This window comes from Benincasa hispida, chromosome 1 (assembly GCF_027475165.1).
Source record: "Benincasa hispida cultivar pf3 chromosome 1, pf3_genome.v1.1, whole genome shotgun sequence".
NCBI classification, from domain to species: Eukaryota; Viridiplantae; Streptophyta; class Magnoliopsida; order Cucurbitales; family Cucurbitaceae; genus Benincasa; species Benincasa hispida.
In genome coordinates this window covers 24,818,553-24,835,104 of record NC_143478.1, presented here as the reverse complement: position 1 = coordinate 24,835,104, position 16,552 = coordinate 24,818,553, and the positions used below count along the sequence as shown (strand labels likewise).

Sequence of the window (16,552 nt, the reverse complement as noted above, 5' to 3'; positions counted from 1 at the left end):
ATATATATATATATATAAAATTGGCATGGTATCAAAATCGCTAACTAATCCAATATAAATCTACCTTCCAATCCGCATTTTAATAGTAAACAGATCCATGAAAGTAATTTACTTTCTTTCACACACATCCCATAATTTTGGGCCCTTGACGATATCTTAGAGCTGGGTGAATTTGAGTAATGATTCAATTCTGTTGTGGGGATGTAAAATGTGTTTTACAGCTAATCCCCAAAACCTAAAAGTCCAAGCAAAGCCCCAAATATTCAAACGGGTCAGAAGAATTTAAGTCAATGAGTACCTTTCCATGTCCAGATGGCTTTTGGTTTTCGAATAAAAGTGTACAAAATTTGTAGGTTTCCCATTCGATTTCACACGTGAAAAATTTAGGACCCATTTGATAACGTTTTTTGTTTTTAATTTTCTGTTCCCTATTTTTTATTTTCCGTTTCTTCTTTTTTAGAACAAAAAAACTCGAATATGTTTGATCTTGTTTCCTGTTTCTTAGAAAAAAAACAAACAAAAACTTGTTTGATAATCATTTATTGTTTTTTGTTTTTTTTTTTCCTCTTGTTTCCTCTTTTTTTAATAATATAATATAAAAAGGGAAGATATGTCATAAATTAAACATCGAAAAATATATTATAAAAAATTTATGTCATCTAATACAAGCAAGTTCCGATGAAAACTAAATAGAATAACAAATTGTATCATATTCTTTATATGTTGCCCAAATTTGATCGTCATTGTCATTTCTAACTCGAGTCATTTGTCTTAAATGACGTCAAATTAAATCAAACTTAATTATATTATTATGTAAATGCCATGGTTGTAAAATATTAAAATTAAACTAAATGATGTCTTAATCGGCAAAATTTATATATATGGTTAATGTCTACTCAATTTCAAATATACTAAAATATTAGAATTAAGATAATATATAAACATGCATATTGCAATATTTAATAATAAAAAGTTTAAATATATAAAAAAAATAGTATACATATTGAAAACTAAAGTAATATATAAATCTAAATATGTAAAAATTTTAAAATTCAAAATTAAAGTAAAATATAGATACAGAAAATTTATTTTTATAAATAGAAAAATTAATAAATAAATATATAAGATGAAAATAAATATAAAAACAAAGAATAAATAAAAGTCCCTTGAGTGTTTGAAATTTGAAATATAAAAAAATTAACATACATATTGAAAATTAAAATAATATATAAATTTAAATAATTGAGAATTTTAAAATTCAAAATCAAAATAGAATATAAATATAACAATTTTTTTTTTTGTAAATATAAAATTAATAAACAAAATAAATAAAAGATGGAAGATGAAAATACATATAAAATAAAATAAAATTACCCATCTTAGGACTTAAAACACAACTAAAAGGTTGAAGAAAATTATGAACATGTAAAGCTATCAAAAAGTCAAGGATACATTTTATTAATTAAAAGAAACAGCTTAATATACGACAGAAACAAAACCGTCTCAAAATTGTCCATTTCTTAGGAACGTTCCTTAAATTTTAGAAACAAGAAACGAGAATGGTTATCAAACAAGTTTGTTTCTTGAAAAATGAGAAGCAGAAATAGGAAACAGAAAACGAGAACGTTATCAAACGGGTCCTTAGTTGCTGAGTTTGTGGTATTTTTCTCCACTTATAGTGGTATATGTCTGTAGTCTAAATTATTTTAGACTTGTTAGATGATATGATATTAAATTTGTTTTCATCGTCATTATTTTAAATTTTTGGATTAATCGATGATTTAAGATGGTATCAAAGTAGGGACGATGGTGTCAAAGTAAGGAGGTCTTGTGTTCAAATTTCTATAAAGTTATTTCCTCTTAATTTTAATATTGATTTCTACTTGTTGAATCTTCCTATATTTCAAGCCCCACAAGTGAAAAAGTGTTATATGATATCATATTAAATTTATCTTCACTTATTAACTTAAGTTGTTAGATCAATCAGTGATGTATGAGTGTTAATGGTAGGTTATAATAGTTGTAATTATAAGGATCCACTCCCAGAGTGAGGTAGGCATAATTCAAATTGAATTTCGTTTCTTTTAAGGGTCTTTTTCAAAACCTCAAAATTAGCGAAAGTAAATAGGACCAACAAGAAATATAGCATATTTTAACTTTTCATTTGGACAAATAGCAAAACTACTTTTCATTTGTAAAAATGTCAAAACGGAATAGAAAATAATAAATAGAAATTATAAAAGTCCAAAGTAACCCTAACACATAGATACACATAGATACAACCCTTATTATGAAAAAAAATCTTAGATACACTTTAATTATACCCACCCAAAATTACCAACATGCCTTTAATGTGATGGAAAACGTATCAAGCATTTTGAAGTATCAAAACCCACTTGCCAATTTATCTTCCCAAAAACCTAACCTTGTTTTTGAACTTGTCACTTCCAACATTGAATGAATTGACAAAAACTCAAGGGTCGTTTACTTAACAATTGTTATATGAAGAAACAATTAATTACCTTTGTATTTGTTTTTGTCCTTTTAGGTGTTTCGCTTACATCAAGGGCCATTTCACTCATTTCTCTTTTCTTAGTTGTTTTTTCGGGTTGATTCTTTCAACTGAAAGACTTGTCATTGTGTTATTTGTTCCCTCTATCAATGCAAACAATCAATTCATAGTTCTATTTATACAATTTACAGCTTAATAGTTACACCGTTGGTTATATAAAATTGCTTCTATAATCTATCGTATATAATATACATAAAATAACATTCTTATTGAAAAGACAAATGTAGCTCCTCGTCACTGCTTAAAGTGTATAGTGATTTGATGTTTTTAGGCTTTCTTCCAGTTATCCCCACAACACGCAATCGGTCACTATTTCTCGTATTCTTTTTTTAAAACGTATATTCGGTTTGTGATCTCTTAAAAATCGGACTGGATCTTTTTCTAAAAAAAATCAAAACAAATATATTGTATTTCGAATATAAGAAATACCGCATGTACATTTAAGGAGAAAAGTATGTATGTTGAAACTTTGTTGTAGCACCCTTCTAAGTTTTGTAGATTTTAAAACAAAGATTTTTCGTTGAAACCCTAATCCATTCGTTTGTTGAGTTCGAAGATTGCATATTTATGTCCGAAAGAACGGCCAGAGCACCTCTTATTGACAACTAGTTATCGGATTCTGATGGTTTCGCCGAATCTTCTAAGTATCTGTCGATTTTTGGTGGTTTCTTCAGAAGCAACGGTCAGAGCACCTCCTATGGAGTAGAACCTTGAAGACGGAAGAATGAAGAAGTTTGGTATTTTAGCAGTATTTTTTTATAAACAAAGTTTTTGTCCAATTTCTAGGTAACTTTCAAAGTTACTTAGAAATTTGACAGAATGCATATATTTTTAAGTCATCTCCATTTCACGGGAAATTATTAGAAATAGCACCCTCAACTTTCCATCTTTCAAAGTTAGCACATTTTTTGAGAAGTCATTATACTAGTTTTTCTCTGTGCATCTAAATCTCAACCATATCTTATACCATCGAGATTTAGTTGAAAATTTTATTTTTTCTAACTTATAGATTGTTTTGGCCCTTTTGGCCATACATGTCGAAGAGATTAAATGCCGAGATTTTAGTAATTTTTCTAAATGTTAGATAGTCTATTCATATCTTATATTAAACCTTATATATTTTCAAATTTTCTCCAAATTTGGTTATTTTTACCTCATATTATATTCAATTTTTATGTAATTTTAGGCCAACTTCTACTTCCATGATTATATGAATTTTTAAATTTGATTGCATTTTTATTTTTAATTTTAGGAAAGATCAAATTTTGCAAAATGAAAAAAAGGTAATATATGAAAACTATATAAAATCCAAATATTAATTTAGTTGAGAATTCATCGATCTCGGTGTTAATCTGTCAGAATTCATCGATCTCGGTGTTAATCTGTCCGAGACTCATACTGAGATTTTATATATTTTCATATTGTAACTTTTTTTAAAAAATTTTAATCTTTCCAAAAATTTAAAAATCAAAATCAATCACTTGATATCCATCTAAAAAATTCATTGGGACAATTGGTAAAATGATTTGAAATTTAGAAATTTGACTAAAGATTTAAAAAGTTGCATATAATTTTAACATAATATTTCATTTGATAAAATATAATCGAATTTAGAGAAAAATTGATAATATATAAAATTTAGTATAAGATTTAGGAAAGACAAACATAATATTTCTTTCTCAAAAGAGAAGAAAGATGATAAAAGAGATACTACAATGTAGAAGATAGAAACTTCCACATATGATGCACATAAATTTAAAAAATTCAAAATATAATTAAAAGGTGTGACTTTTCATTTTTTTTTTTCTTTCATGCATATGCTATTATTTAGTTTAGTTACACGTGTAGTTCATGGAAAATCTTTTTAATGATATTTTTTAATTTAGGAATATACTAGATTTACTTTCAATTTTCAAAATCAAATACCAAAAAGAGAGAATCTTATTATAATATATTTAAAATTTATATTAGATTTACTATTTAAATTTAAGTTTTTAACTTTTACTTCTACCTCGCCCAGACTCGATCCATACAGGCCAGTAACCTTCTTGACCCGTTCCCCACCCGGTAACGTTCTTAAGAAGCCCGATCGAGTATATCTTCCGAAACAATTTCGATTCATTTCTTATATATATATATATATATTAAACTATTTTTGTGAGAATTGTTATAAAAGAAATTAATTTAATAGGTATGTAATTACCAGTTGAATCAAAATTAGACATTAAAAAAAAAATGACAAACAAGCAAGCATCGATCGCTAATTCAAAACGAAAACAAGGTTCGAACTATTCAGATACAAAATGAAATACATATTTTTTTATGTAATATATTGATAAAATTACAACTTTCGTGGAGTAAAATTTTGAGAAGAGAAATTTTGGGTTGGTGAGAGAATTGGGTTTAAACGTTGATGATGGAATTGTTGTTAACTGTAGATTATAAAACAATTAATTTCATAGGTAGAACGATTATTAGTTGTTGAATTAAATATGATAAAACTTAATTAGGTGTGAATTAAGTGAACCGGGGAGGGTATAAGAATAATGGTACATTAAAACTTTCCCAAGCTTACCTCACTTTCTTGAGGGAAAAAACAAAACAAAACAAAACAAGTTTTTCCAAAAAATACCCTCAAGGGGACTAAAAATGTCGATTACCCAATATTAACATGACATATTGTATTTTTATATATTTTTAATATAATTAAACATAAAACTTGTTTGCAAAAAGTTTGTATATAAAACGTCCTCGTAAATATTGAAATCTTGTGTTCATGGGTAAGAAACGTCAATCTAGTCTGATTGGATATATATTCAAAAATAAAAAATATTTAAATTAATAAATAATCATTAACTATTTGTATTATATTCAATTTAATACCATGCACTCAGCTAGTGTAGGAAAGGTGTTAAACACCCTCCAACTGAAACTATTACTAAATTTATGTGAAAACCATGGAGGAACGTGAGTGGAAAGAGGAGATGGAGAATAAAATTAAGGAGATATATTGTAAAATTAATTTAATCATCTTCCTAATTTCAATATCCAATATTGATTTCAGATTCAAAACTTATTATTACGTAAAAGCATTTTGGTAGAGGCCAGAGGATACATAACTGCAAAAACCATACATACATAGCTATTGCTTTTCATCATCTTATACACAGAGAGAACAACATAGTTACCACTTTTGATCATTCATTCATTCAAACTACACATAGAATCTCATTACCGTGACGGCCTTCACACAGCAGTGAAACGCAAGTATTCCTTCTTTGATGGAAGCTCCACAGTTTCAAAGCCTTCAGGGAACATTTGCTTGGCCTGCTCATTACTCACACTCGGCGCAATCACGCACTTGTCCCCCGGTTTCCAGTTCACCGGAGTTGCCACCTTGTGCTTTGCAGCCTTTTGCAAGGACTCCAAAACCCTCACCACTTCCTCCAAGTTCCTCCCAGTACTTGCTGGGTATAAGAAGCTCAGCTTCACTTTCTTGTCCGGACCGATGATGTGCAATGCCCGCGATGGCACTGGACTACCCGACAAGAAAGTCTCATCGGGGTCGACCATATTCAGTTCCTTAATAATCTCCCGCTTTGGATCCGCCAGTATTGGATATGAGACTTTTTTTCCTTTCTGTAACCGTATGTTTCTCTACTAAATTAACTATTCAAATACGAAAAGCATTCAATACAGAATAAAAAAATTCGATCCTCACATTGTAGGCTTCGATATCTTTGATCCACTCGGTATGAGATTGAACATTATCGCAAGACAATCCTATAAGCTTTACACCACGTCTACTGAACTCCTCTGCTTGAGCAGCCATCATCCCTAGCTCCGTCGTACAAACTGGGGTGAAATCACCTGGAATCCGCTGACAACCAATGAGGGATGCATGCAAATGCAAATGCCAAAGCAACAAACAACAATGCCACATCAATGTCTAAGTGCACAATCAAACCAGCCGGTTGGATAACTATTTGATTTTTAGTTTTAGATTTCTGAAAATTAAAACTATAAACACCACTTCTACTTCTATATTTCTTGATTTGTTATCTTAAAAACTAGAAAGAGTCTGCTTTTAAAAACTTGTTTTTGCTTTTAGAAATTGGCTAAGAAGCCACAAGCAAAAATGCTACATCAATGTCTTGGTATAAAATCAAAGATTAAGACCAGGTTACGTAACTATTTGTTTCTTGAATTTTTATTTTTAAAAGTTAAACCCATAAACACCCTTCTACCTTCAGATTTTTCAATCGTAGTATTGAATTATATTCAGTTTAGCTTAAATTTCTTGATTTGTATTTCCTAGAAAAAGTAGCTTTTAAAAGGCTGTTTTTATTTTTAAAATTTGGTTAGGAATTCAAAAGCTTAAAAGATCGGGAGTGATTTTGAAAGAGTACCGGGGTGAGAGAAGATAATGGCCCAGCTACCACCGATGTAATCATGTAGACTGATCTTTCCATGGGTGCTATCAGCTTGAATATTGGGTATTGTATCGCCGATTGTAAGGCCCGGCATCTTCAACCTCCAGGAAGGAAATAGTGGAATTGGACAAATTCGAAGTCTTTGGTGTTTTGATGTGTCTACAAATTCGAAGTCTTTTGTTCCTTTCGTGTATATATGCAGTTCTTGGCTTGCTGCATGAAGTGAACGTGGCAGTTGTCGTGTCTGTTGAAGGATGTTTGCACGCGTTTTGTTGAAGACATGATATCGATTTGTCTCTCACCATGCATAGCCACGTTCAGTCTCCATATTTTTCTACATTTCCCCCCCTTTTTTTAGCCTTCAAACACCAAGTGTCTCAAGTAATGCACTTCAGCCAAAACGACATTTGGAAGATTTTTGGCCTTGCTTCTTTGATCCGATCAACGTATGAGAACATAGAATTAGAAATTCAGTTCCTTCCTATGACATCGTTCATTCCCGAACTCTTCTGATCAATCATTAATCTGATAATTCCAGAACTGTGGGCCCTTTCACCTACTCCAAAACAGTGAGCTAAGAGGTAATACTTTTGCCGTATAACATAAAAATATAATATTCATACCTGTAGTCACAAGCAGTAGGCTCTGAAGGAATTCAACCCTGCAGTTATAAGGTGGCCATGGATAGGAGAAGCTTAAGTTTTGCATTGCCGAAAGGTTAATGAGTCACCAATTCAACCCTTTTTTAGGGTGGGTTGGAGAATTCAAGAATGCAAGAAGCCTTACAAATCAATCAACATTCATTTTTCAGTTCGCTCATGAATACAATTGTAACCAAAATGAAACAGATACATGATACCAGTGATTTTAATTATGTGAAAAAAGTCACCTCTAAGATTCAGTTTACAGAAAGAAGAATGAAGGGTCTATGCATGTTTAAACTATTGCTGCTACACTATTGCTAGTTAAGTTCCGTCGTGTCTCAATGACGCTTCTACGTTTCATCTGCTGCTAGTTTAAGATGCTTACTAACCCGCCAAGAGAAAAAAAAAAAAAAAAAATCAATGATTCAAACATGCAACATTCCTACAAATCATCATTCATCTTTTCATTAGTTCATGAATACAATTCTAACGAAATGAAATCAATATAGGCGATTTTAAAATTGTTAAAAGGGACACCTCTGTTTCAGTTTACAGAAGGGAAAAATGAAATGATCTACGTTTCTACTACTGCTAGTTTAGTTCCATCCTGTATCAATGAGATGCTTCTATGTTTCTTCTGCTGCTCACAACCCCCAACCTCCAAAAAAGAGGGAAAGAAGAACCAAAAAAACATTAAGCTGCTGGCTTACTGTTCTATTCATTCTAAATGTCCCGCATGTCCTCCCGTTCAAGATGTCACGATGTCCTTAACGAAAGTCTCTCTGATAAAAAGCATATTAGAGGGTTAAACAGAAATACACAAAGATCGATTATATATTTAAGGGTAAGTTTAGAGTTAGGAAAAAAAAAAAAAGGATATACATATAAACGAAATGACGAAAAATTAAGAGCAAGAAGATAATAGGTACGTGAGTATGTTTCTTTATGTTTTTCTAATTTGTTAAAATGAAACTTTTCAAGTTGGTGGAAACCAATATACTTCAGGTATTTTTTATGTTTCCTAAATCCTAATGTTTTGCTTTAGTTTCATAAACCTTCACATCAGACAAACGTGAAATCCGGACTTACTGATCAGTTCATAAGTGACTATCATCGTGGTTCCATAAAGAGACATATTCAAAAACCGAGGTCCAAAGCCTCTATAAAATCCCAACCATCCATCTTCCTTGAGAAGTGCTCTTGAAGTCTTGAGCACGGATGGTCTTCCAATTCCATAGTTATCGATGACCTGCATTGGAGAGATCCATATAAAAGAAGTGACCGTCTTAGTCTTTTCATCATTTCATACCAATGATGTACAAATACACACACATGTAAATGTATAACCGATTTCAGAAACCCAACTCCCTCTCATACTGCAGCACATTAATATTAACAATTAAGTTACCTGAAGTCGCGTCTTTACTGTGTCTACGGGAGTTGTAATCACAGAGGAACAAGCACCTGCCACCATTCCTGCTGTGGCCTGAACCGTCACCATCTCCATGTGAGAAGGTTTCTTCTCCATGCTATCTCGATATCCTAAGCTCCTAACAATGATTAGATTACTTCATAGTCCAAGATTTTGGCCATTTAGGTAAAGTTAATCCGCAAAGTTGACAATACTAGAAAATTATTGCACCTCCAGATAATATGCTGAGCAGCACCATAAACACCCCACCAGAGAGCAGATGCTGGCGACTGAGTTACAGCCGTTAATCCAAAACCCCTATATAAACCACGAAATCCTTCAGCCTTCATCACTTTTTTGACAACATCAAGTGGGCCATTGCAGAAGGTAGTTCCAGGAAGCCCTTGAACCATCAGCCTCTGGCAAGTCTGAGGTTAACAATTGACATTTTAGATTCAGATATACATACAGATTAAAATTAAAGCTGCTTTATAAACTGTTAAGTAGCAGATGTTCACTGTTACATCCCACATTCAATCCAGAGCAAAACTAAGTAGTGTTTTTATCCATAACTATTCTTTCTTTTTTTTTTTTTTTTTTTCAAACCAAGTAAAGAATTTACCACTCCATCCTAAAAACTAAATTTGAAATCACGCATGGGAACTTTTTTTTATTACAAACAAATGGAGGGTATGGGGACTCGAACCTCCAACCTCAAGGAAAAGAGTACAGGTCAATTAAACTATGTCAGGTTGGCTTAAGAAAGGGAACTTCGAACCATGGCCCATTCATGGAAAATCATTTATTTCAATGAAGTCTTAAAGAGTTCTCTCATCAAGTTTCAGTCCCAATCTTCTGAACGAAAACTTCTTCAATCTTCATAATAAAAAACACAATCTCAAAAAGACAAAACTCGAAAGGAAAGATTCACCTACCACGTCCAATGGTACATAGTATATGCATGAAACTAAATTTGAGATCATGCCTGCCACTCCATTAGCAAGACCAACACGTGTTGCTTCAGGCATTTCCAGGTTTCCAGTATATTTCAACATGATGTCTTTTGATACTTCTAGTGATGTTAAAGCCAGTACTCTACCAGGTAATGATCCAAGCGCTGAAGTACCAAAACCTCTATACAAGCCAGAGATTCCATCAGACTTCAATATAGTCCAGAAAACTGACAGTCCACGCATGTGAGATAGACCAGATCCAGCAACTTGCATTCTAGTTTTTACAACTGCTGTTGGATGTAACAAGGCTGACTGAGCCGTAAAGAGTATTGCCCCAATTATATGAAACTTTGTCTTGTCCAACCTAATTGAAGTCATCAGTAACATTGCAAGAAAAACGGATACAACATTACACAAAGCATGGAAATACATTCCAAAATATTTGTGAAAAAAAGATCTACAATTCTTAATATCCAAAGATAATTTCATTTTGACAAGAAAACTACAGTAACATTGGCAAGAGTGTAAATTAAAAGAAAAGCCTGAAGGCGTACTGGTGGAGATTATTGAAGGTGAGGACGTTAAAACTTAGAAGTAAAGTGGAGATAAACTCCACAAATCGCATAGTTTAAAATTATACGTTATATTTATATTGTGTTATGATCAACTCACATACAGAAGCCTAGTGCGGCAATTAAAGAGCATTAACTCAGTTTAAAGCTCCAAATTCCTAATTCTTAACCAAAAAAAAAATGATGGCAAGACTATCAGATCCTAATACATTCTCCAACCAAAAGTCTTCCAAGGTCTCAGACAAACCAAACAAAATTCCACAACAATCGGACGTTAACATCTAGAACGCATTTCTCAGTCCTTTAAACGAAATCCTAAAACGGAGACCTAGACATACAAAATAAAATTCCACAACAACAAGAAGTTATCATCTACCACGTTCATTCATCCCTTAAGCGAAGTCCTGAAACAGAAACCTACACTAATAATCGTTCTAAGCCAAGAATCAGTGAGGATCATGGTTTTCGCTAGCAAATTAATAGAACATTGATGCAAAATGGTACAAACGTGATGGCAGAGGGAAAGTTGATCGAGAACCTGTTCCAGTTGATGTCGGTATCAGCAAGCGCCAACTCCGCCGCTGGTGCAGCTTCGACGTCGAGAGCCATTGATCTGGCGCTTCGGTTCCGTGATCACAAAGCTATATACGTAAGGCTATAGCTACGGCCACCACGTTTGAGCTTCTTCTTCAGCTTGCTCTTTCAACCAGAATTGAGAAAGGAAAAGGAAAAGGAAAAGGAAAGCAAAGAGAACTTGGTACGGTTAGACCTTTCCAGCAGTCAATTTAGTTGGATGGGAAGGTTCTAGCATTTTATATCATGGGTCTCTCGCGTGAATTTGTTGCATTTAATAATTATTATTAAGTTGTAAATTTGAGGAATTTAAAATCTTGTTATCATGAGCATGAGGAAAATATAATATGATAATAATATATAATAAAATAAATAATACATTAATTAAATTAAATCAATAAAATATGAAATAAAGAATTTCTCTAAAATCTCCACTTTTTCTAATTTTCATGGATTTTGTTCAACGTGTGTCTTCCAAAATCCATCAAATGCTACTATTTATAAGCAATTTGGCGAGTAGGAGGTAGATTACATGAACACCAATAGTGCGTAACGTTGAGACACATGGACAACACTTTGAGAAATGAGGGCATGACACATGGTTAATGGATACTAAGCATGAGCATCTAATGACATCTATTATCATAATATTCATAATACTCCCTCTTAGATGCCTATTATGTATATGAAATATCCCTCGTTAAAACCTTACTAGGAAAAAAACCTAATGGGAAAAAAATTCTAGTGAAGGGAAAATAGTACATATTTCATATAATTTATACTCCTAACAAATATATTTACTCCCCGTCATGGAAACATCAATTGAGATCTCTGAGTCGTCACATTCCAATATTGTGCACCAATTTTTCAAAGATTGCGGTAGGTAATGCCTTTGTAAATAAGTCCACCAGGTTATCTTTCGAACAAATTTGTTATATAGTGATGTCGCCATTTTCTTCAAGATCATGAGTGTAGAAAAACTTTAGTGAAATATACTTTGTTCTATCTCCTTTAATATATCCTCCTTTACTTTGGGATATGCATGTTGTGTTGTCTCCGTATAATGTTGTTGGAAGATTTTTACTAGAAGAAAATCACATGTTCCACGAATGTGCTGAGTCATTAATCTTAGCCATACACATTCTGGACTAGCTTCGTGAATTGCAATAATTTGAGGAAGTAGTCGTTATTATCTTTTCACTAACTGCCACAATACAACAGTTCCTCCATATGTGAATAGATAACCTATTTGAGATTTAGCTTTGTGTGGATCAGATAAATATCCAGAATCTGCATAACAAACTACATCAAAATTCGATTTATTTGAATAAAACAAACTATTTATTTGAATAAAACAAACTCATATCAATCGTTTCTCAAAGATAACAGAGTATATGCTTAATTCTGTTCTAATGTCTTTTTGTTAGAGAAAAACTATATCTTGCTAATAAATTTATTGAAAATGCAATATCTGGTCTTGTATCATTAGTAAGATACATAAATGCATCAATTGCACTAAGATATGATACTTCAGGGTCAAGAGGTTCTTCATTATCATTTCGAGGTCGAAATATATCTTTCTTCACATCTAGTGAACGAACTTCCATTGGAATGTTCAATGGATGTTTTTGTCTATATAAAACCTTTTCAAAACTTTTCATGTATAAGTTGACTGATGAACAAATATCTCATCTGTTAACTGCTCAATTTGCAAGCCAAGGCAAAATTTTAATCTTCCAAGATCTTTTATCTCAAATTCTTTCTTAAAATATTTTATTTCCTTTGAAAGCTCTTCAGGAGTTTCAATTATATTTAAATCATCAACATATACAATTATAATAGTAAATCCTTACTATGATTTCTTTATAAAACCACATGGACATGTTGAATTGTTTTGATATCCTTCTTTTAACAAATATCCACTCAGGCAAATGTATCACATTCGTCTTGATTGTTTCAATTCATATAGCGATCTCTGTAGCTTTATTGAATACAATTCCTGGGAATTTAATTTATATGTTTCAGGTACCTTAAATCCTTATGAGACTCTCATATCAATGATTCAAGAGATCCATATAAATATGTTGTGACTACATCCATAAGATGCATGTCTAGATTTTCATACACAATCAGACCAATTAAATATTTTAATGTAATTTCATTCACCATCGGAGAATATGTCTCTTCATAATCAATACCAGGTCTTTCTGAAAAAACTTGTACAACTAGTCTTGTTTTATATCTTGTGACCACATTATTTTTATTTATTTTCCTTACAAATACCCATTTGTATCCCCCAGGTTTGACACCTTCTGGTGTTCGAACTACTGGTCCAAAAACCTGACATTTTAAAAGTGAGCTTAATTCTGCTTTGATTGCTTTTTTTCACTAAAGCCAATTTTTTTTATGTCAACATTTTTCAACAAATTTTGGTTCAGGATCCTCACTTTTAGATATAATATCAAGAGCAACATTATACGAAAAAATGTTGTCAATAACTATATTAATTCGGTTCCATCTTTTTCTTGTCATGACATAGTTTATTGAAATATCATTACTATTTTTAGGTATTTCACCTTCCTCACTAGTCATGTCAATGATTTTTTTTCATGGATATTTATATCCTCAACCAAGTCTTCTTGACTATTTATTATTTTCTTTTTCGAGGATTTTTATCTTTGGAACCCAGTCTACCACGCTTCTGGCGTGTTCCAAACTCATTAATGACAACTTGTTATGTTGGGATATCAATTTTTTATGGAACATTTGCAGCTGACTTAGTTACTTTCTTTGCATCTATAGATGCATCTGGTAACCGATTTACTATATTTTGCAAATGAATTATATTCTTAACTTCAAGTTCACATTGATGTATATGGAGATCTAAATGAGACAATAACGATACATTCCATGTAATTTATTTTTCCAACTTCTTAATTTCTCTCCCTAATGTTGAAAAATTTGTCTCATTAAAATGACAATCAGCAAATCGTGCAGTAAATACATCACCCGTCAAGGATTTAAGATATTTTATAATTTATGGGGAATCATATCCAATAAATATTCCTAACCTCATTACAATGGTTACCTTAGTATTTTCGGTGTGAGAATCCAGGAGTTGTGGGCTTTGTATGATTTTGGATTGAGGAAAGTAGGAGGTAGACGATCGAGTAAGTGGGAGATGAAGACTGTCTATCGTATAGACGAAATACTCGATCGTTTAGAAGATGAAGCCTATCATATAGACTTTTCTACTCGATCGTGTAGCAACAAGTAAACGAGTAACTATTGTATAGTTAGCTCGATCGTGTATGGTCTGTATGCTATTGCTTAGTAAAACCATTTTACTTGATAGCCATTTTGTGAGATTATTCCGAATGAATCATCAACCTAATTTTAGAATACCATTTTCCTTTTTATCTCACAATTATTATAAAACTTCCAATAACCTCCCACTCAATTCGGTTATTAGAGAAAAGAATAATTAATTATCATATAATTAATATGTTATAAATAAATATAATAACCAGCTTATCATATTATATTTATAACCTATAGTTTTAATATTTCATTATATGAAACATATAAACCATAATTCTTTTTCTATTTCATGGTATTTAATATAAATCATGTTTATATTAATTCCTCCAAACAATGTATCTAATACATCATATCAATTATATCACATATAATTAAATTTTCTCTTGTTAATTTGAACACTTCAAACCCAAAATCTTATTCTCAACTTGAATCCATTGAGCTACCAAGGGGATCTCATGGATCTATAGCTTGAAGCTTCAACGGTACGTGAATAACTGATTAAACTTTTTAATCATGAGATCCACCATCCGTTAACTGTTGGTCACTCTACTAAAGACTGACAACTCACTCTTTGCATTACAAATATATTTTTGTGTCTATATGACCAACCAACAGTGTGATGACCCTTCACAAATCGCTTGCAAGTACAGCTGGACCAATTTACCATTTTGCCCTTGTAGTTACATCTAACTCCTTAAGTACCACTGATTTCTCTAATGAACAATGAGTCATAGTCCTACTATGATTGAGTCGTCTCTTCCCAAAAGAGGTTGTGGTCAATATGTTCAAGACCTGGAATCAGCTCTTAAGGGAGCAATTTATTTCCTTACCCCTGCTTTGGGAAAGGAGTGAATTTCGTCTTGTGTAGCTGAGTTCCCAGCTCTCCAATTAGACGAATCCCTAAAATGGTAGGCTTGTTGAGTTGGCAATCTAGCCACTCTCACCCATACAAATCAAAGAACCACCCTCATAGGCAGGAGTTCCCAACTCACTCAAGATTAAGGTCATGTCAAATGTAAGTTTCAATTATCAACGGCGTTATATAAAGAGACTAATCATCTCGTGGTCTGGTCTTATACAAACTCTTTGTATAGGATATCCTCGCTCGCATGTCTCCACATGAATGGTTAGGATCAGACAATTTGTAGCACTTTACAACAGTTGTAACATCTATAAAGCGGGTCGTATCCGTAGTGTCAACAGGATAAGATATCCCTCCTTTATCTATCTACTACAGATCATTTAGGTTATTACTTAAGGCATGGTTCACTTGTACGTCTCACATACATGCTTAAGTTACATGAAATAACCACGGATCTTAATTTATTGGATTTGAGTAAATGCATATAAAATAACATTTATTTTGTTAATAACAATATGTGTACAAAAGTTTACAAACTACGAGACCATTAGAAGAATTAGGATACCAATCCCAACAATCTCCCACTTGTTCTAATACCTCGAGAGACTAATGTACAATACATAAAAACAATACAATATACAATAAATTAGGGCATACTCTATACCCCAGTATCATCTCCCACTTGCCCCAGACAAGGTATCGCATGTCCTGTAGACCCAAACTCTCCAGATGACCCTCGAACACTTTAGCTGTGAGAGCCTTTGTAAACAAATAAGCAACGTTATGCTCTGGCGCGATCTTCGTGACTATCACATCACCACAATGCACAATCTTCCTAATCAAATGATACTTCCGTTCAATATGCTTGCCACTTTGGTGACTCCGAGGTTCCTTAGAATTTGGTACAGCCACCATGTTATCACAATAGAGTGTGATCGACCAAGACATTTGGATCAACTTCCAAATCTGTAAGGAACTTCCTAAGCCAAACAACCTCTTTAATAGCTTCACAAGCTATTACGTATTCGGCTTCCATAGTGGAGTCCGAGATGCATCCTTGCTTGATGCTTCGCTAAACTACAACCTCTCCATTCAAAGTGAACATTGACCCTGATGTCGATTTTCGAGAATCTTTATCAGTTGAAAGTCAGAGTCTGTGTATCCTGTAAAGATCAAATCTTTATCTCCATACATGAGCATATAGTCCCTCG

General features: G+C 32.5%; 2 protein-coding genes across 3 annotated transcripts; both read right to left on the bottom strand.

Annotated features, from left to right (window-relative positions):
- Nucleotides 1-5,564: 5,564 nt before the first annotated feature.
- Nucleotides 5,565-8,066, bottom strand: PER1 (1-cysteine peroxiredoxin 1). 2 transcript variants are annotated; one of them, XM_090306014.1, is made up of 4 exons: nucleotides 7,629-7,786; nucleotides 6,982-7,561; nucleotides 6,294-6,442; nucleotides 5,565-6,211 (listed from the first exon to the last, which is right to left on the bottom strand). In XM_090306014.1, exons 2-4 carry the CDS (start codon nucleotides 7,097-7,099, stop codon nucleotides 5,819-5,821), a joined length of 660 nt encoding a protein of 219 aa, XP_090162140.1. In that variant the 5' UTR covers nucleotides 7,100-7,561; nucleotides 7,629-7,786; the 3' UTR covers nucleotides 5,565-5,818. The 2 variants fall into 2 exon arrangements, with proteins under 2 accessions (XP_090162140.1, XP_038877334.1); XM_039021406.2 differs by having other exon boundaries at nucleotides 6,982-8,066.
- A 4-nt stretch (nucleotides 8,067-8,070) lies between these two features.
- On the bottom strand, nucleotides 8,071-11,401 carry LOC120069588 (uncharacterized). The gene is made up of 6 exons (XM_039021380.2): nucleotides 11,124-11,401; nucleotides 9,996-10,377; nucleotides 9,292-9,488; nucleotides 9,058-9,199; nucleotides 8,739-8,898; nucleotides 8,071-8,431 (listed from the first exon to the last, which is right to left on the bottom strand). Exons 1-6 carry the CDS (start codon nucleotides 11,192-11,194, stop codon nucleotides 8,406-8,408), a joined length of 978 nt encoding a protein of 325 aa, XP_038877308.1. The 5' UTR covers nucleotides 11,195-11,401; the 3' UTR covers nucleotides 8,071-8,405.
- Between the last annotated feature and the right edge of the window lie 5,151 nt (nucleotides 11,402-16,552).

Bases quoted from the DNA above. Each gene is read 5' to 3' on its own strand.
- PER1 (XM_039021406.2), bottom strand. From the start codon at position 7,099: ATGCCGGGCCTTACAATCGGCGATACAATACCCAATATTCAAGCTGAT. The intron at 6,443-6,981 runs GTACTCTTTCAA...AGCGGATTCCAG, and splicing joins CATTATCTTCTCTCACCCCG to GTGATTTCACCCCAGTTTGT. The intron at 6,212-6,293 runs GTGAGGATCGAA...ATACGGTTACAG, and splicing joins AAGATATCGAAGCCTACAAT to AAAGGAAAAAAAGTCTCATA.
- LOC120069588 (XM_039021380.2), bottom strand. From the start codon at position 11,194: ATGGCTCTCGACGTCGAAGCTGCACCAGCGGCGGAGTTGGCGCTTGCT. The intron at 10,378-11,123 runs GTTCTCGATCAA...GACTTCAATTAG, and splicing joins ACCGACATCAACTGGAACAG to GTTGGACAAGACAAAGTTTC. The intron at 8,432-8,738 runs GTAAGTCCGGAT...GCTTTTTATCAG, and splicing joins AGTCACTTATGAACTGATCA to AGAGACTTTCGTTAAGGACA.